Consider the following 21,174-nt stretch of genomic DNA (forward strand, 5'->3'; position numbering starts at 1 on the left):
ACAAAAATCTAATAGAAACTTAAATTCTAACCAAACCTTAATCCTAATCCAACATTAATCAAATCCTAGATAAACCCTAAATCCTAAACCAAACCCTAATCAAAGCTTAATCAAATCCTAAACCTTAAACTAATTCCTAACCAAATCCTAAACCAAACCTTAAACCTTAATCCAATCCCTAAATCCTAAATCAAATCCTAAACCAAATCCTAAATCCTAAATCTTAAACCAAATCCTAAACCATATCCTAATCCTAACAAACCCTAATCCTAAACCCTAATAAAATCCTAACCCAAACCAAACCCTAATCACAGATTTGAAAATTAAATAACTAAAGATTGAACCGTTGATTCTAATACAAAATTTGCACACTTCTTGGAATTTAAGTTTGAAACGAGCACACAAATTTTGAAGAAAATCGCACTTACCAATTAGTCGATGACCTCAAAATTCCGCTCGGATGTTGGTTTGTCTCTCCTTCTCCAATCTTGATGCCAACTTCCAGCACTGATATCTCCCTTTTCCACCGTTAGATTTCTTCCAAATTTTACTTGCATATAGGAAATCAAGTCTTCTACTGATAAAACCAAAAATCTCTCCAATCCAACTGGCAAATTGTTAGATATCTAAGAAAACCTTAATGGTCCTCAAAACCCTAAATCTTGAGACCTTAGCCCACAAAAATCTTCATATGTATCGATCTAACCATTCGATTAGCCTTAAATCTCTTATACACATTCACAACAAGCATAGCAATAAGTTTCTAAATTTTCACCTGTAAAAATGCTACAAAAGACACGAAATCCAAACATTTGTAAACCGGTTTTATTTCTCAAAGATCTGAATTCACAAAGAACATCACTCGCTTTGAAAATCCCTCAAAAATCCAATACTAATCCAAACGATACGAAATCACCTCTCAAAAATCCCTCCACAAGTCTTCTCTCGAATTTGGCTCTTCAAAATCCCTCCACAAGTCTTCTCTCGAATTTGGCTCTTCGATCTCCCAAAGAACCCTTGAGTCGCCGTCAGAGTGCGGTTTTGTGCCTCGGGGTCTGATTTCGACTCAGGTTCATAACCGGTCCTCTTCGGGTATCAACTTTCGTCTTCTTGAGGTAATTTTTACTAATTTGCACTCCTAACTCCTTCCTACATATGCCTATATCCTTTATTTTTCTAATCTACCTTGTTTTGCCTTATTTATGGCCTTACAAAGTAAATAGAAGCATAATTTGCAAATAGGCAGTATTAGCACCTTTAATTTTTCTACCTTTTGACTAATATCTATTTTTCCAAGATAATTTGCTACAATATTTTTGAAGTGAGATCCTCAAAACATGATATTTTCTTCACCCTTTCACTTGTTATCCGTGTTACATCACGACAACGGTTTGTAGATATATTGATATCCATTTATTTTATACTTGCTTTAAATCTAAAAATATTAAAGAATAGTTTATTGCATATTTACTAAAAAAAATTAAATAAAATTATTAACATATATTTTTTATAGATTTTTTTAAAAACAAATATCAAGTTATAAAACACTCTAAAAAATATTTTAATTCCAATACAAAGGTAACAAATACTTACATATTGTAATGAATTTCAGAATTTAAGCTGTAAATTATAGGTTATTCTAAATCACAAATTCCTTTGATTTTTACACAAAAGTCACTATTCAAGTTTTGTATTAATATTTGCCAGCATCAAGTACATTTTTGGCAGCCAATCAAAAAAAAAAAAAAAAAAAAAAAGGTAAAATATCAATTATTTATAATTCAATTTTAACTGTAACAGTTTTACAGTATTGAGAACAGTGAAGGATCTGCGAAGCATATTACAGAATCCAGGTAGTATACTAAAAAAAACTTCAAGTTTTCTTTTTTCTATACCATAAATCTTTGATACCCAAAGGGGCAATGCAGCAGAATTGACAGTTTTTCAACCACATTTGCTGATTGGTGCCAAGTATTCCACCCTTGCAAAATTCAAGTGGCACTCACAGATTTACACTAGACAAAGAAAGACAAAGGCCACATTGACTCTTGACTAGTAGCTATAATAAAAGCAGTCAAAGCTGGAAAATATGCTTCCCAAAAGCTCATTATGCATATGTGAGTATTCACACATATAAAAGTAAATAAATAAAACAATGGACCATGCCCATCCCTCCATTGTTGGTACTATAGTAGGGGAGAAGAATTTTCTCTCTGGAGGATTACTACAATCCGTGAGAGACCATTACAATTTTTTCTTTGTCTCGTCATGTTGTATTATATATTTATTTATTTGTGTATGTTTTGAAATGAAACATAAGAAACTCTCAATTGGAATGTATTAAGGTAAAAATACTCCCAAACCAAGGCAAGTCAAGTTTGCACTCCAATCAGGCCAGGAAAACAGAAAAAGTTGAAGAAGACAAAGGATATGGTCCATCTTAGTCATTAACACATAACTCTCACATCTTTGTCTCCTACAGAAACACACCTGTTCTAGTGGACCATATCTTATCACAAAGAACAAAACCTTGAGACTAGGGGGGTTATTGGCCCCATGATGCTCAAAAGGAATTGGGGCCAATGCACACATTTCAAAGAACTTGGGACTGCATTTGCCTTGTGGCACACTCAAGAAAAATATTCACACTGAATCTTTGTACATTGCAACCATCATACAAACATCTGTTGATGTATGTGTTGGAAGACTGTATATCTTTTAGGCAGTTTTTGACTCCTAAAACACTGTTGAGTTCAAGAAAATGAGTTCATCCAAATGGCACTATGTGGGTCCAGGAGATAGTAGGTGAGAAAACCTAGACTGCTCTTTGGAGACCAGGAGGAGGAGGGCTGTGAGCTCTGAGTTGAGACTGAGATTGGCTGCTTAAGTGGCCATAGTGTGGGATGTACATTTGGATGATGGCCTGCATGTGTTGATGGCCAACTTGTAGAGTGGTCCAAATCTTTCTCAATGACATGCTTTATTCTTACACCAAGTACTTTGATGTGAAGCAGCCATACCCACCACTAGAAACTTCTTATTCTCTACACCATGTGACCACCAACATGAGTATATAAAAGGGGCCCTGACTAGTTTGCCATTGAGAATCAATCAATCCCCTGTTTGGGTACAAAAAGACAATGAATGTTTGAAATTGGAAATCGCCCAAATAACATTTTGGACAAGTTTGAAAGTTTTGAATTGGTACATGGTACAAGAGTCCATTTCACAGAAGGAGGCTGGTATGGCCAATAGAAGCCCAAGCAAAAGGATGCAGGAGAGCAAAGAGATCAAAGTGAGAGCAATTGAATGGTAGGAGGCTGAGGAAATTCACAAGAATATTTTGTCTTGTAAACTTGAAAAGGATAAAGAGATAAACCACAAGTTTCAACTAAAGGCTATAAATCAATGACCTCTCAAGCAATAAGATCTCTCTATTAATGTGTTAGCAAGCCTCTATGGCAAAATTAGAAATGTGAAAACAATTATGAGTACATTTGGTTGTCTCTTGCTTGTTTCTCACCTGTTACTCCTTGGGGCAGTAGGCAAGGGGCACCCTATGGTTGTTTAACAATTTTTTTGAATAATCTATTCTATCACTATACTAAGAAAAATCATTGGAGGTTTTAAGCTTTAAAAAATAATAAAAAATATTTTTTTTTTTAAAATATTGTGCATTCATTTAAAATACTATATTTTATTTTAATTAAAGTTTCTATTATTTTTTGCAAACATTCATTGTTCTTGGTAAAAAAACTAGATTGTATATTTTTTATTATAAAATTTTATATTATTATAGATATTTAATATTTTATATTAAATAATAATTCTTGTGTTTAAAAATCTATAAAATCAAATACACCATATATTCTTTTAAAACTTTGATACATAATATGAAATATATTTTTATTATTTTTCAAAAAAATATGTACATTTATATATTATTATACTATTAAAATTAGACCAATAATGATGAAGTTTAAAAATACAAGAAGCATAAAGATAATAGCAGGAACAATATTTTGATTTAAAAAAGACAATATTATCACAAAGATATAAAGAAGAATAATGAGATTAATGATTAATTTAATTTATAAATATTTTGATATATACAAATAAAATTTAAAAATAATATTTAAAATAATCCTATATTAAATATTATTTTAACATTTGTCTAAATAAATTTCAAAGCCCTTTAGAAAAATATCATGGACATATATATTTATTTCAATAATTACTTATATAATTAGATAGAAGTAGATAAAAATAACTTAATTTCATAATATCTTCTAAACAAGCTTCGTAGATACAATTTTGACTTTATAAGTGTTTATAGTTGATTGATAGATCAAAAACTTGATTAATAAATTAATCATGTGCCACTTGTGTTAATTGCTTGTCAAACAAGTTAATATATTACCATTTTTAAGTGATTTTTTAGTCTTTTCAAGTGACACAAGAGTGTATTAAGGATTTCTTTTTTTGAGATTCATGTCCTTAAAAATTTGACAAGAGTGCTAACTTATTATTCTTATCTTCTTTTAGAAGTAAGTAGATTATTCCACGTTTATTATTGTATTTAATTTTTTATAAAAAAATAACAATGGATGCTATTTTTAATAAAAATGAAAATAGATTTATAACTATTACAGATCTTCAAAAGCTTATCAATATTCTAAGAATAAAAATTTTATACATTTTCAATATGAAACATAGAGATACTATTCTTTTACATATAGAAGAAGTCCAGAGTCTATGCTAAGAAGTTGTATAATTGAAGGAAGCAAGTAGATGAACTTCACAACTAAATTCAAGAAGTCTTATTTTTATAAATATGACAAAGACAAAAATTAATATGCTAAAGAAGTTTCATGGACCAAGTCAAAAATTTTGACAATTTTTGCAACAAGCCAAGGTCTATTTAAGGTTGCATTCTTTTTAATATCCCAATGGATTTATTCAAGTTAGATTTATAGGTGCACTTCTATTGAAAAGTATTTTTTTTTGGTTTGTATCTTTGATAGATAAAGATTCACAACTACTCTATGATTTGAATTTATTCTTGAAAGTATTTAGGAATATATTTAGAAAAAGTAATCAAAAAAGGATAGTAGAGACTCAGCTTATATTGCTACAATAAGGATCATGTTTAACCACCACATATGCTGTTAAATTCTAAAATCTTTCTTGTAATATGGATTCGAATGACAAAGCTCTTGTCAATAAGTTTTGATATGGATTAAAAGATAATATCAAAGATTTACTATTAATAACTCCAAGAGCAAATTCATTGAAGCAATTTATTACTTAAGTCATTGCATGCAACCATTGATTCTTTCAAAGTTGTCAAGAACAAAGATTTGATTGGAGAAGTACAAGTCAAGTCTCAACAATATTATTTAAGTTTTTTTTGAAAGCTTATTTATTTAGGCCAAAGCCTATGCAAATTAATATGGTACATTTTAAACCTCATACTAAGCAAAAAAAAGACTTACAATTATCAAAAAAATTTATGCCTATATTATAAAGAATCAAAGAATATTCCTTAATATTATTCTAAAAAACAATGCAATCACAAAATGAAGAGTATGGTTGCTAAAGAAGATGATGTATTTAAAAACAAGTTTTTTCAGCTACAATAGAGACTATATGGTTGAAATCTTGTATAATACCTAATAAAGATCTTATTCTCTCTTTAGATTTATTACTTCTTTTTACAATAGTAGTTTATTTAGGACCAAAAAATCACAAAGTCTTAGTCTTCTTACATTCAAGAGCCTCACCTTGTTTTATAGTTGAAGACTTTCTCAAAAATATAGAAATATCATTAATCAAGGAAACAAAATTTATACATATAAAGATCATAGATAGTCGTTTTTTATCTTTAGGAGATGTTACTTATGAGACCATTTCTTTAAATGTAGCAATTAAAGATTATAATAGCATAGTAATATTTAATATGATAAGTTTTTTTTTTTTAATTTGATTATTTTAAGATTATTATAGTTAAAAAAATATAATCTTTAAATAAATTGAATTTCTTATAAATTTCATTTTTCTTATAGTTTGATCCAAAATTCTATTAGTCAAGTAAAAATACTTAAGTCTAATATATCCAAACCTTTATTGATAGATACAAAAGGTTTTATTACTATGGAAAAAAAATGGTCATCTTTTATTATATATGCTATGCCTATTTTTAATAATAGAAAGATATCAAATAATATTTCTAAATGTTATTAAGATTTTTAAGTATTTTTTCAAAAAAAATAAAAATATTCTCTAGAGCATCAATCTTATGATTATTCAATTGATTTATAAGAAGGAGCTCAACTACCATTCAAATTGATCTATGGCTTATTGCAAAATGAGTTGGCTCAAATAAAAGAATATATTGACAAGAACTTGGCTAAAACTTTTATACACCATTCAAAATTTCTAACAAGAGCTTCTATCTTATTTATGAAGAAAAAAAATGGATAGAGATACAGATGTGAATAGACTATCAAGAACTTAATAAGATTACCATTAAGAATAAGTATTCTCTACCTATAATTTTAAGACTTCTTGAACAATCCAATCAAGTAAAGATCTATATAAAAATAGATCTATGAGGAGCATATAACTTGATCTGCATTAAAAAAAGAAATGAATAGAAGATTGTTTTTCGAACTAGGTATGAACATTTTGAATATAATGCCTTTTGGACTCATGAATGTACCAAATGCTTTTTTAATATGTCATAAATAATACTTTTTGAGAATTTCTTGATGTTTTTTTTGTCTATTATATAAGCAATATTTTAATCTATTCTAAAAACATAGATAAATATGAAATCTATCATCATTGTATGTTACAAAAACATGGATATACACAATTATATGCCAAGATAGAAAAGTATATATTCCACACTACTCAAGTTAATTTTTTAGAGTATATCATTTTCAATGAAAGGCTAATGATAGATCCAAAGAAAGTCCAAACTATCATAGATTAAAAGATTCCAAAAACATTAAAAAAAAAGTACAATGTTTTTTGAAAATTACTAATTATTAGAAGATATTATTCAAAAAAAATTCTCAAATTATGGCTTTTCTTATATATCTAACATGTAAAAAAAATTAAGTGGAGTGTAAGCTAAAAATCCTCCCTATCCATTTTAAGGAAAAAAATAATTACACAATAAGTTTAAAAGATAATAAAGACCAATTATGAAATTACTTTTATGATTTATTAATTAATCAAGAGGTTTTAGTTTCAACTCTCTAGATAATGCCTTCCAAATAATAATTACAATTTGATTTAACTTATAACAAATGATAAAAATTAAAATAAATAAATAAATAAATAAAAATAGTTGAATGAAAAAAATTGATAGAATAAAATAGCTAGATGGAAACAATGTAACTAGATGAAAACCATGCAATTAAATGGAAATAGTTTAGTTGGATGAAAATTATAAAATTAAATGGAAATAACACACTTAAATGAAAAATATACAATTAAATGGAAATAATACAATTGGATGAAAATTATGTAATTAGATGGAAATAACGTAATTAGATGGAAATAAAACAATTGGATGAAAATAACAAAGAATAAATTAGCAATTGGAATAAAATAGTGCAATTAGATGAGAACAAAAAAAAAAAAAAAAAAAAAAAAAGCAATAGCAGTAGAAGCAAAAAAACCTCTCAACTTTAAATCTTCATAATTTTTAGCTCTAAATTTGATGATTCTTTTTTCCAATCTAACTATTTTTTTTCTTCTACATAATGAATATATTTAAACACAAAAATAATCCTATTAACAATGAACTTCAAGAAGATCAACAAGGATATAAATCAATCAATTTATAATATTAATTTATAATAAATAAATAAATAAATAAATAAATATAATTCTTTGGTGCCTTAATAGGCCACCTTTATCAAGGGCTCAATCAAAAAGTGAAAGAAGAAGAATAAGGTTTTGAGAGGGCCTTATATAATCGAGCCTCAAGCCATTTACTAACAATTATTGTTATTAGTAATTTATTAGTGATAATTAATTTGGAAGCCTTTCTATTAGCAAGTCCATACAAGTAATATAACTTACATGCTACCTAATCTTATTTTAAGTAGTTTTAATTACCAACCAATGGTTTTAAAACCACTTATTATTAAGATGTCAATCTACACCTCCATGATTTCCAACCAATACTACTTAGAAGGAGGTCTAATGGTTGATATCTATTTGTCACAAGGTAATGATAAATTATCATAAATACCAATTAATGCATAGGTTTTAATTTCTAATAATTTAATTAGCCAAAATAATTTATCAATTTACTAATAGAAAAATTAAACTTTGAGAGAGATTTGCTAAGAATCAACTTAATTTGTTGTTGTAGGAGTAATGGTGAAAGGTAGAATAGATAGCTAACTTCTTCATTTACCATCACTTGTGGTTTCAAGAGCAAAGAAACTTTCTATCTTCTTCTTTCACCATCTCTTTTGGTTCCAAAAGTAAAATATTTCTTCATCTTCTTCTTTTACCATTTCTTGTAGCTTCAAGAGTGAAATAATTTTCTATCATATTTTATCCTACTCTAAGTACAACTAGATCCACCTTTCTTAATAACTTTATTTTGAACAAGAATTAATATTTTTTAAATATAATTTTTATAACTAGATTCTATTAACACCGATTTGATAATTTAAATTTTTGATTTATAATTTAGGCCAAAAATCCTATAATTAATAAATAAAAAATATTATATCTTATCAAAATACTAAAAAATAACTAAATAAAATTTTGGTGCATAATCTTAGGTCCACATAGAGCAAAGAAGCTAAAACCTCTTTTGAAGCTTTAAAGATAATATTTATTTTTGTACCAATTTTATATTGCATCAATTTTTTTAAAAAATTCTTCATAGAAACAAAAACATCAAATTTTGCTATAGGTATCATTTTCTCACAAATAAGAGAAAATGATAAATTCTACTTGATAGCTTTTCATTCTAAAAAATTTTCAATAGCTGAGATTAATTATGTGATCTATGATAAAGAGCTTTTTTTAATTGTGGATTCATTTTAAGAATGGCATCATTATTTAGAAGGCACCTTGAGTCCAATAATTATATATATAAATCATAAGAACTTTGAGTATTTTATGTTCGTATATGTTTTGAATTCCTACCAAGTTTGTTGGAGCATATTTTTATCAAGATTTGATTTCAAGATCACTTATAAACTTGAAAAACAACTAGATTTGTTAGACGTCCTTTGTAAGCATTCATATTTTGTATCAAAAGAAGAAGATACATTTTTTTTTATCAATAAAAGGTAATTTCTTTTGAAACTAAAGCATTTTTACCTTTGAGTAATAAAATCAATATTGACTATTGATTCAACCTTTTTTAAGCAAATTCAATCAAATATGTCCTCTTATCTTTTGTTTATAATATTAAAAATAATTCTTTCAAATTTCATGATACTTTTAAATTCAAATTATAAGATAATCTATTTTATTTCAAAAAAGAATTATATATTCTAAAAGGCAAAATACAATTACATCTTCTTTAAGTTCTTCATGACTTTTTAACAACAAGACACTTTAGATACAACAATACTTTTAGAACTAATATCTAAAGATTTTTAGTGGCTTCAAATATAGAAGACAATTATAGACTTTGTACAATCATGTGATATTTATTCAAGATTTAAAACTCCTAATCATCAATCTTATGGAATTTTTTAGCCATTATCTATTTCAAAAAAACCATAGTCTTCTATTTCTAAGGATTTTATTAAGGATCTTTTAATCTCAAGTTTATATGATTCTATATTCATGATAGTAGATTATTTTATTAAGATGTCACATTTTGTATCATATACAAAATCTATCATAAATGAATAATGGCTAAGTTTTTTCTTAATAATATCTATTGCTATCATGGATTGTTTAAGGATATTATATTAAATAGGAAGATTCAATTTGTATCAAGATTTTAGAGAATCCTTTTCAAGATTTTAAAGAAGGATGTAAAGCTATCTTTGGCTTTTTATCCTCAAATTAATAGACAAATAGAATAGATGAATCAAATTTTGAAGCAATATTCAAAGTGTACTATTAATTATCATCAAGATGATTAGATAATTTTTTTACCATTGATAGAGTTTGTGTATACTAATTTAATACATATTTTTATTCAATATTTTTTTTTTATTAATCATGGTTACCATCTATAACTTGATACTTTTGATTTTTTAAAAGTTAATAATCTTGCAATCAAAGATTTGGAAAATTGTTTATCAGAGCTACATGCAACAATGAAGGCTCAATTAAAAGAAGTTCAAGAATGACAAAAAATTAATGTGGATGCCTATCACAAGGAACAATTAAAATTCAACATGGATAATAAGGTATGATTACATTGTCACCATATTAAGACTATTTAACCTTGTAACAAGTTAGACTTTTATAAGCTTATATCTTTTCATATTTGTAAATAAGTCAATTATGTTACTTATCAATTATATCTATTAGAGTTTATAAAAATCCATCTTATATTTTATGTATCTCTTCTTCAGCCATATAAAATAGAAAATATCTTAGGATGAAGATAAATGCCACTTCCTCTTATAGAAGTAGATAATAATTAAGAATTTCAAGTAGAAGAAGTCTTAGATTCAAGGCAGCTATAAAATAGATTAGAATATCTTATTCATTGGCATAAATATAATATTAGTGAACGTTTATGGAAGTTAGCAAAGAGGATTAAAACTTCTCATTGATGATATTAATCAAAATCAAGATGAATAATTAAAAAAAAATGTTATAAAACAAACAAGATCCAAAAAAAATATCATTCTATCTTTTATCTTTTTTTGTAGCTTCTATATAGTTGTCACACTAATGAGATGGAGAATCAATATCTAATAGATTCAACTCAAGTGCTATCATTTGTTGACTTATCAAATGAAATATTATAATTGTCACAACCTTCAAGATGACATAATTGAGATGAAGATCCTTAAGAATGATATATTCTTCTTTAAATAGAAGGTAAGTTGTAACATATTTAGTATCACGACCTTAGAAGAAACTCTCAATATTTGGTGATTTTATTCGAGGTAGGAATAATTACTAATGGTATTCCAAATGTTTTATTTGAAAGAAGTTACAAAGGCCTACACAATAATCAAATAAAAATGGACATTCAACCTTGATGTAAGATATTATGAATAGCTGAGAAAATCTACTAATTATCTTAAAAAAATAAACAAAGATTCGAGTATGTGGCAAATATAATTTTTCACATTTTGGATTTCCTCAACATATGATGACCACTCTTCATCAAACTCATTCCTAAAAAAAATGATAATATCATAGATATAAATATTTATTCCAATAATTACTTATATAATTAAATAGAAGTAAGTAAAAATAACTTAATCTCATAATATCTTCCAAAGAAGCTTCTTCAAAGCTTTATACATATGGTTTTGATTTTATAAGCATTTATAATTAATTGATAGATTAGAAATTTGGTCAAAAAATTAATCATGTACTAAACGTATTGATAGCTTGTTTGGCAAGCTAACTATGTGGTATACATATAAAAAACTTGCATTTCAAGTTAAGATATGTATCTTCCAAAGTCAACACATATTAGAGGTCCTATAGACCATTGCTATATAGCTCTTAATTAGATAGTATATATAGAAGCAAGAATGAAGCCTTCTTCACTCTTGTTAATGACTTTCTAGTCCTTAGTCTTGTTTCAAGTCTTTCTAATATTCTTATTTTTAGTAATAGCTATTTTGGTTCAATATATTACCATCTTTAAGTAATTTTTTAGTCTTTTTGAATAACACAAGAGTGTATTGAGGATTTCTTTTATTAAGATTCATGTCCTTGATAAAAAAATAAAGTAAAAATTATATATATATATATATATGATAATTATATATTTTAGTATATTTAATTTTTTCATACTTATTTTTTATAATTATTTACAATAAAATATCTTATAATTTTTACTAATATTATAATATTAATTATTTTATTTTTTTAATATAAAATTATACTTAATATTGTATCAAATATATATAAATAGATAGATTTAAAAATTAAAATTTTATTTTTGCAACATAAATTACTTCTTGAGTATGTAATATGGTTTGATTTAAATAAGTATAAAAAATCTAATTTGATATCAAATAATTTTAAATTTAAAAATATTTTTTTATATTATGGTATTTAAATTTAATTCTATTTTTGTATATCTATATATACATATATAATGATATTTTTACTTTGATTTTTATTTGATATAATAGTCTCTTTTAATGGAATTTTAAGACAAACATATAAAATATCTATAAAGTTAATAGTTTTAAAAAAATAGTATTTTAGAGATATACAAAATATCAATCTTTTAGTAAAAAAAATATAAAATTTATTTTTTATATTACTTTTAGTATGTCGATGTAAATAAATTATAAATAGATTTAATTATTTTTTAATTAATTATTTATTATTTTAATTACAAAATATTAGAAATAAATAATAAAATACTCCATAATTATCTTAATTAAATATTAAGTATTTTTAAATGACAAGTATAAAATCTAGAGATATTTATTAATCCAATCCTAAAAGATATTAATAAATAATATAAGATATATATTCTCATAACTTTCAAAATCCTTCAAGAACTTTAAAATTATAATTGAAAATATAAGCTTGGTTTCTTTCAGTTTATTTTACTAAAATAAAACATTTTTTTATAATAATTTTTGTAATAATCTTGGTCTTATTAAAGTAATCAAAATTAGTATCATATTTATTGATTTTAAATCTAAAAGAATAGTCTTATGTACAATCTTTAAAATAATAACTAAAAATAACTTAAATATATATATATATATATATATATATATATATATATACATACATACATACATAAATATAGTACAATTCTTCTATCTAAGCTAAATCTATTTTTTTTTATTAAATTCAAATTATATAATTAATAAATTAATAAGAAAATAATAATAGTTGTAAGAAATTATTTCTTACAACTAATTAGAATAATATGAAAATATTTAATTTTTCTAGTAAATTTAATAAAAAATTTACAAATTTTTCTCTAAAAAAATTTTATTTTATGGAATTTTTTATATTTTCATATTTATTTCTATAAAAAAATACTAATATTACTAATACTATTAGATATTTTATTTATTGATAAAATATAGTAATTAATATTAATAAATATTTTAGATAGTACATAATATTAAAATATATATATATATATATATATATATGTATATATATAATAATATTTTCGGCTCTCATAATAATCACATATTAGCAAAGTCTTTATATATATAAAAAAAATACGAATTTTTTATGGTAATCTTAGTTCTTAAATAAACTTTATTAAATTATATTCAATCCATTATTATTATATAGAATATTATTAACAAAATTCATTATTTCTCTTGAACATATAATACATTCTTTCAACAACAAAAACTTAAAGATTTCATTTCATGTGCAAATTCTCCAAAATATGTCTTCACTACAATTGGTCGTTTTGAACACCCCCATATCCAAAATTTCAACAACAACAACAAAGAGAGAGAGAGGTAGAGAGAGTTAAGTGAGGAAGAAGATATTATTCCAAAGATATAATGAAGTGAAGAAGAAGACATTATTCCAAAGACACAATGAAGTGAGGAAGGAGATATTATTCCAAAGATACAATAAAAAAAATAAAATAAAAAAAAAGATATTATTCCAAAGATACAATGAGTTGAGGGAAGAGATATTATTCCAAAGACACAATGAGGTGAGTAAGAAGATATTATTCCAAAGATACAATGAGGTGAAGAAGAAGATATTATTCCAAAGACACAATGAGGTGAGGAAGAAGATATTATTCCAAAGACACAATGAGGTGAGGAAGAAGATATTATTCCAAAGATACAATGAAGAGAGGAAGAAGATATTATTCCAAAGAAAAAATGAGGTGAGAAAGAAGATATTATTCCAAAGACACAATGAAGTGAGGAAGAAGATATTATTCCAAAGAAACAATATGGTGAAGAAAAAGATATTATTCCAAAGATAAAATGAGGTGAGTAAAAGGTATTATTCCAAAGATATAATGAAGTGAAGAAGAAGATATTATTCCAAAGATACAATGAAGTGAAGAAGAAGATATTATTCCAAAGTTACAATGAGGTGAGGAAGAAGATATTATTCCAAATACACAATGAGGTGAGGAAGAAGAAACTATTCCAAAGATATAATGAGATGATGAAGAAGATATTATTCCAAAGACATGATGAGGTGAGAAAGAAGATTTTATACCAAAGACACAGTGAGATGAAAAAAAGATATTATTCCAAAGATACAATGAAGTGAGGAAGAAGATATTATTTCAAAGACACAATGAGGTGAGGAAGAAGATATAATTCCAAAAACACAATAAGATGAAGAAGAAGATATTATTACAAAGACACAATAAGGTGAGGAAGAAGATATTATTTTAAAGACAAAATGAGGTGAAGAAGAAGATATTATTTCGAAGATATAATGAGGTGAGGAAGAAGATATTATTATTTTAAAGACACAATGAAGTGAGGAAGAATATATTATTCCAAAGACATGATGAGGTGAGAAAGAAGATTTTATGCCAAAGACACAGTGAGATGAAAAAAAGATATTATTCCAAAGATACAATGAAGTGAGGAAGAATATATTATTTCAAAGACACAATGAAGTGAGGAAGAAGATATAATTCCAAAAACACAATAAGATGAAGAAGAAGATATTATTACAAAGACACAATAAGATGAGGAAGAAGATATTATTTTAAAGACAAAATGAGGTGAAGAAGAAGATATTATTTTGAAGATATAATGAGGTGAGGAAGAAGATATTATTATTTTAAAGACACAATGAAGTGAGGAAGAAGATATTATTCCAAAGACACAATAAAGTGAGGGAGAAGATATTATTCCAAAGTTACAATGACGTTTGGAAGAAGATAATATTCCAATGACTGAATGAGGTGAAGAAGAAGATATTATTCTAAAGACACAATGAGGTGAAGAAGAAGATATTATTCCAAAGATATAATGAGGTGAGGAAGAAGATATTATTTCAAAGACATGATGAGGTGAGAAAGAAGATTTTATGCCAAAGACACAATGAGATGCGAAAAAGATAATATTCCAAAGATATAATGAAGTGAGGAAGAAGATAATATTCCAAAGATACAATGAGGTTAGGAAGAAGATAATATTCCAAAGACACAATGAGGTGAAGAAGAAGATATTTTTCCAAAGACTCAATGAGGTGAGGATGAAGATATTATTCTAAAGAGAGAATGAGGTGAGGAAGAAGATATTATTCCTACGACACAATGAGATAATGAAGAAGCTATTATTGCAAAGACACAATGAGGTGAGGAAGGAGTTATTACTCTAAAGATACACTGAAGTGCGAAAGAAGATATTATTCTAAAGATACAATGAGGTGAGGAAGATGATATTATTCCAAAGAAATAATGAGGTGAAGAAGAAGATATTATTCCAAAGATACAGTGAGGTGAGGAAGAAGATATTATTCCAAAGACACAATGAAGTGTAGAAGAAGATATTATTCCAAAGACACAATGAGGTGAAGAAGAAGATACTATTCTAAAGATATAATGAGGTGAAGAAGAAGATATTATTCCAAAGATACAATGAGGTGAAGAGAGGAGAGGGAGAGAGGGGCCACGGATGCCTAGATCCTACATGAAAGTTGTTCCAATGTCCCCCCTAGGCAGCCTGCTTTCATCCCCTTCCCCTATAGGAACAATTTTCCTTTATTGTTCTCCACCACCACTGCCACTCTAACTGCAGTGATGTATACACATGTACCAATGTGAATATGTGGCAAGTCGATGTGCAATGAATGTGGGAAGCAGATTTCTCTTGTAAAGGACTTTAATATATCTTATTCAATTTATTATTATTTTTTTTTGATTCCACATGATAATCATTTTTAAAAAGGTTGATGATAACATATGTACCTTTAAAAAGAAATAAATGCATTATTATTTTTTATTTTTCTATTTATGATAAATTATACACAATAGCTTGAAAGTCCCATTTTTATATTCTCAAAAATTATTTTTACTTAGAAATTATATGTATGTAATATATTCCTCATTTAAATTCACTCAAGAATTTACATGTATTGATCCTCAAGGACTAATTTTATATATATATATATATATATATATATATATGTAAATACATAATTTAAACAGCATATGTTAAAACAAATACATATTTTTTAATGAGTTATTTTGATTTATAAGTATTTGGTAGCTTTTATACAACCATATGTCCAAGTTCAAAATTACATGAGGATGTGTACATACAATGCTATGAATACAAGAAGAGTCCTAATCAATTCATTACTGAACTACGTTTTTTAATAAAACTTGTGCTTCGCATTGACCCAAGAAGTCTCATACATTATACTTTTATTTTCAGGAACATTACATAAATAAATAACCAACTAAACGCACACGTTCAATAAGTTTATGTGTAAAATAGTATGCAGGGCATCTGATTACGCATATATCTTAGTTTCTTTTAACTTGTGTACACATCATTTAATTCAAGAATTGTACAGGAATAATGTGTAAGAAAAAAGTTAAAATGTGGTCCGAATTATCAACTGAGTTTTAAAATCCGCATTAATCATTTGGAAGACTCCAAAAACAAACATGACGTTCTTGGGATGCCCGACATTGAAGTGCTCACGACACTGCAACCTACTTGAGTTACCTGCTATACCAAATTCCTTACAAACCAGTTTACAACTAGTTGCCTCATCTGCTGATTTGTAGCCTACTGAAACAAGCAACGTGACCCTTGTCCACAGAATCAACTGACTATCCAAATGAGGATCTTGTTAAGGATCTTTGCTGTTTCGGGTCATCTAGTCTATCAGTCAAGAATGTCCTGAATGTATACTACGACCCACTTTAAAATGGCGTCTTGGGAGGTGCAGGATTACCACGAGTGCCTATTTGGAGGACTGCTACACAAACAGAAAAGCAGGTCGGATGCTTCTTGGACAGCTGATCTGTATGACTAATGTACATCTTCCTTACCTTCTACCACCACGCTCCTTGAGACCCAGGGTTAGGATATCTCCAGGACCAATATTGTAATAAGCAAGAGAGAGATTGTCTTTTAAAAACCCAGCTTGACTGCTCAACTTCTGTTTGTTAGCTGGCAGTTGAACCTCCCCTGCAATTCTCTCTTTGAGACTTTTGATCGATTCCGACAAAGATAACACCGTCAGCTCCAAGGTCTGGCCTCTGAAATTAGACTCGCCTTCAACCATTGGAACTGAAACACGGATTCGTACAGCACCCTGTACCAAGAACGATAAGTCAAAGCATTTTTTTTTTAGTTTTCAGAAGAAGCAAATGACTTCAGAAAATCCAGTGATTCCAGGACACACTACTAAAAGAATTAAATCAAAACTGAATAATGGTACAGACTGCCAGGCAATTTGAGCAGTGATCAACAGTTGCATCATTTCGGTCCCAGAAAACTTCGTGCAAGGTGCAGCAAACCGTGTAACGTCTGCTCAAATGGATTGAAAAAGAGCAGACACTTGTAGACAAACCTGCTTGTACTGTATTACCAGTTTAAACATCGAACTCAGAGAGACTGTCAATTGCAGAAGAAAACTCGAAGCGGATGAACATACAATAACTTGTGTAACTTACAATGACTTCGGATATAGGTAGATACCCACATTCCAGCGAACAGAACATACAGATACAAGGAAAACAAAGGTGAAATGTGGGCATACCGGATGTTGAGCAAGAAACTGGTCCTCCGGCAGAAGAAGAATTTCATCAAGTTTTTGCCTCTTCGGTTCGGGCTCTTCTGGAGGTGGCGGTGGAGCTTCATCAGGGGGAGGAGGAGGCATACCCAACTGAGGTGGCGGGGGTGGCAATGCCACAGGTGGGAGATATGGCCTTGGAGGTGGTGGAGGCAATGGAGTATACTGATTAGGTGCAGAACCTACAGGGGGGATCAACATATGAGGAGCAGGAGGGGGAGGACGAACAAGCATCACAGCTGGGGTGGGAAGAGTAGGAGGAGCGGGTGCAGGCCTCACAGGAGGTGCAGGAAGAACCATTGCTGGTCGAGGAGGGGGCTGGAGTGATTGGGATCCGCTCGAAATCTGCCCTGCTAGATTGGGAGGCCGAGGTATATTTAATGCCAGACCTGGAGGAGGCATAGGTGGACGTGCTGGTGTGGGAGCTAACCTTGGGACGGGGGGTACAGAAGGTCCAGGAAGAGGTCTTCCATCAGGAGTCAGATTGGCTTTCTCTCTATTTATGGCAGCTATTTGCTCATCGCTCGTCATCGTTTGAGCCAGAGCTTGAGAAGCTGTGCGACCAATGCTACCCGTATGACCATCCCATATAACTTGTTTTGGCTCGTCTTTTTTTATCTCTATCTCTGCCATCACCGCGTTGGATACTTCCTCTTCAGTTGTCCCGAAAATGTCCGGTCGAGTGCGTGCTAACCCCACAATATTCCGTGAAATCTCGTCGTCTGTAGCCAGTGTAGTCTCCCGCAATTTCGCCATCATGCGCTCCTTCTGTTCCTTGTACTTGGGATCGATAAGCGAGATGCGCATGTGCTCCGCCATCTCATTCACAGGTATCAACTCACCTGTGATCGGGGACACAACCACCTTCAAGACATCCTTCTCTGCTGCCACCCGCTCCTCGGGTCGTTTCCAGTTCGTCACAATTCTCATGGGTACGTCCTCTTCCTCATCTGCTTGATCATAAGCTGGATCCTTGCCCTCTGAAATCGTCGTAGTTTTCATACCCTCCTCCACTAATTGCAGCTCCTCTTCGTCCATGTCCATCTCCATTTCTTTGCCTTCTTCGGTCGCCTCCACTTCCTCCTCATCCGCGGGCGTCAACTTGCTTCTGGCAATTACCTCTTCCAGAGTCATAGGTTGCGGCAATTCACCGTCTTCGTCTTCAGCGAATTCGATTGTCTCCACAACCACAAAGTCATGCCAATCTATCAAAGCCATTTGCATCCTCTCTTGCTCAATTTCATCTTCCGCTTTCTGCCGCGCTGCAGCCTGAGATCTCTCCCATTCCAACCTATTCAAACAACGCTCTAAAATACCCGTTTTACTCCCCACGTCCTTTCTCAGCTTGTCCACCAGGCCCTTCGGAGGCACCAAAACCTTCGAATAAGCATCGGCCAACGCCGTGAAGAAAGTGAACATGCTGTGAGTAGGCTTCAAAAAGTAAAACTGGGGATTCGAATGCTCCCTGCTCGTCAACCCTGTGAGAAAACTTTTCCCATTTCGTGCGACATACTGGGCTGTTAACTTAATAATATCCACATCTAAGGTTGTAGCCAGTTCAGGCACATGCACTGTATACGCATCTGGTTCCGGAGGCTCCAATACTTTCCCAGGGGGTTTAACGGCACCCACTTTTATTGCATCAACATCTGCTTGTTCCTGTGGAGGTTTGGCTTCAGCTTCTTCATTCACCGACACATTCATCGGCCCAGCAACGGCAGGTGCAGCGAGCTGCGCCTTAAATTCCGAAACTCTATGCTGATAATATGCATGATATGGATCCAGAGCATTCAAAAAATTAAACTTCACATTGTTCTTCTCGTTCGCAAGAATTCTCTTCTCAAATTCAGGGCCGTTCTTGGCAACGAACTGCGCCGTCTTGTCCACAATACTACGAATATCGGGAGGAGGGTGGATCATACCAATCGTCTTCGTCTGCGTAGCTACCATCTGCGGCGCCTTGTGCGCCACTGGCGCTTCTTTCATATTGACATCAGCAGGTAGCTGTGCCTCCGGCAACACTCCCAGCCCGCCCTCGGGAGGCGCTGGCAGAGCCAGTACCTCGCCTATTCCTGGCATCTCTAAATTGTTGCAAAACCTCAGCTCGAACCAGCATGCGACTGGAAACACTAATACTTCTTTTACTTTTTCCTCTTTCCCTTCAAATGCGAGCAAAACAGAAGCAAATACCTGGTGCAACAACGGCTCTTCCTTCAAGGCGCCATGTCCAGAGGGTTGAACCAGATCCTCCAAGTTCCCCAGCTGAAGCCTCCTCTGTTTATTGTCCGGGCTTCAAACCCTATAAAGGGCCATCGGGGTTTTCGAGGTCCGACTGGTCGCGACGTCATTCCCGTTCGAATGTGACAATAAACCCCAATACCGTATTCATATGATATATAGGAGTCTATAAATACGTTAATCTTTTGTGAATGCGTACACACGGGCTAAATAGATGATGAAGTAATCCAACTTCAACAATAAATCTCAGAATCATATGTGCTGAAAAACTTTTCATCAAATTAGTGGGAGGTTAATGTGTTGAGCGTTTTCGAATGTTTGAAAATTGTAGGTATCTTTTTTGATCCTTTACTGTTCTATGACATTTTTTCAATTATAAATTTAGAGATTCCGTGGTTTTCAGGAATGCAGATACATTCTTGTGCATGAGTTAAATAATTTCATTAGTTCTTAACAATCATGTTTTTAAATTTGATCTTGCTATATCTTGATGTAAATTCAATCTTTGTATTACAATCTAGAATTTTGAGGTTATATGTAGATTGCACACCTATTGAGAATATTATAGTGAGTTATACTTATTGAATGAAAGCATAAAATATGAGCTTGTTAATTTTTCTAATTTCACTTTTTGTTTGCTTGTTTTTATTGAATGAAGGTGCATAATTGTTATAGTATTGGTGACATGTGAAATCTAATAATACATGACTCACCTCGATAATCATCTTTATTTAGAAAACAATATTGGTTCAACATTTTAATACCGCAGTGATGAATTTATTTAAATGGAAAAGAATGTCCATGTTTTGTTTTTACATTAATATAAATTTAGATATTATTACATTCAAACACAACACGAAATCGTATTATTTTAAGATTGAAAAGTGGACGTGCTATCAATTTTGCAGTGAGGGTACAATCATGAAGAACGACAATCATTGACAAATCCAGATGGAATTGTCGTGTGGTCGACGTCGTTGACTATGACCGCCTTCGGGTTCCTTGGTGCACAAG

General features: G+C 29.9%; 1 protein-coding gene across 2 annotated transcripts; it reads right to left on the reverse strand.

The window, feature by feature from the left end:
* Positions 1-16,721: 16,721 nt before the first annotated feature.
* LOC112295436 (putative splicing factor 3A subunit 1) lies at positions 16,722-20,245 on the reverse strand. Of its 2 annotated transcripts, XM_024547035.3 has the most exons (3): positions 20,113-20,245; positions 17,890-19,994; positions 16,722-17,442 (listed from the first exon to the last, which is right to left on the reverse strand). In XM_024547035.3, exons 2-3 carry the CDS (start codon positions 19,906-19,908, stop codon positions 17,173-17,175), a joined length of 2,289 nt encoding a protein of 762 aa, XP_024402803.1. In that variant the 5' UTR covers positions 19,909-19,994; positions 20,113-20,245; the 3' UTR covers positions 16,722-17,172. The 2 variants fall into 2 exon arrangements, with proteins under 2 accessions (XP_024402803.1, XP_024402802.1); XM_024547034.3 differs by having other exon boundaries at positions 17,890-20,211.
* Between the last annotated feature and the right edge of the window lie 929 nt (positions 20,246-21,174).

This window comes from Physcomitrium patens, chromosome 18, assembly GCF_059467195.1.
Source record: "Physcomitrium patens ecotype Gransden chromosome 18, ASM5946719v1, whole genome shotgun sequence".
Taxonomy (NCBI): Eukaryota; Viridiplantae; Streptophyta; class Bryopsida; order Funariales; family Funariaceae; genus Physcomitrium; species Physcomitrium patens.

Excerpts from the sequence above, each read along its gene's own strand:
- LOC112295436 (XM_024547034.3), bottom strand. The coding sequence starts at position 20,001 with ATGCCAGGAATAGGCGAGGTACTGGCTCTGCCAGCGCCTCCCGAGGGC. Across the intron at positions 17,443-17,889 it reads AGTTTCTTGCTCAACATCCG|GGTGCTGTACGAATCCGTGT; the intron begins GTATGCCCACAT and ends TTCTTGGTACAG.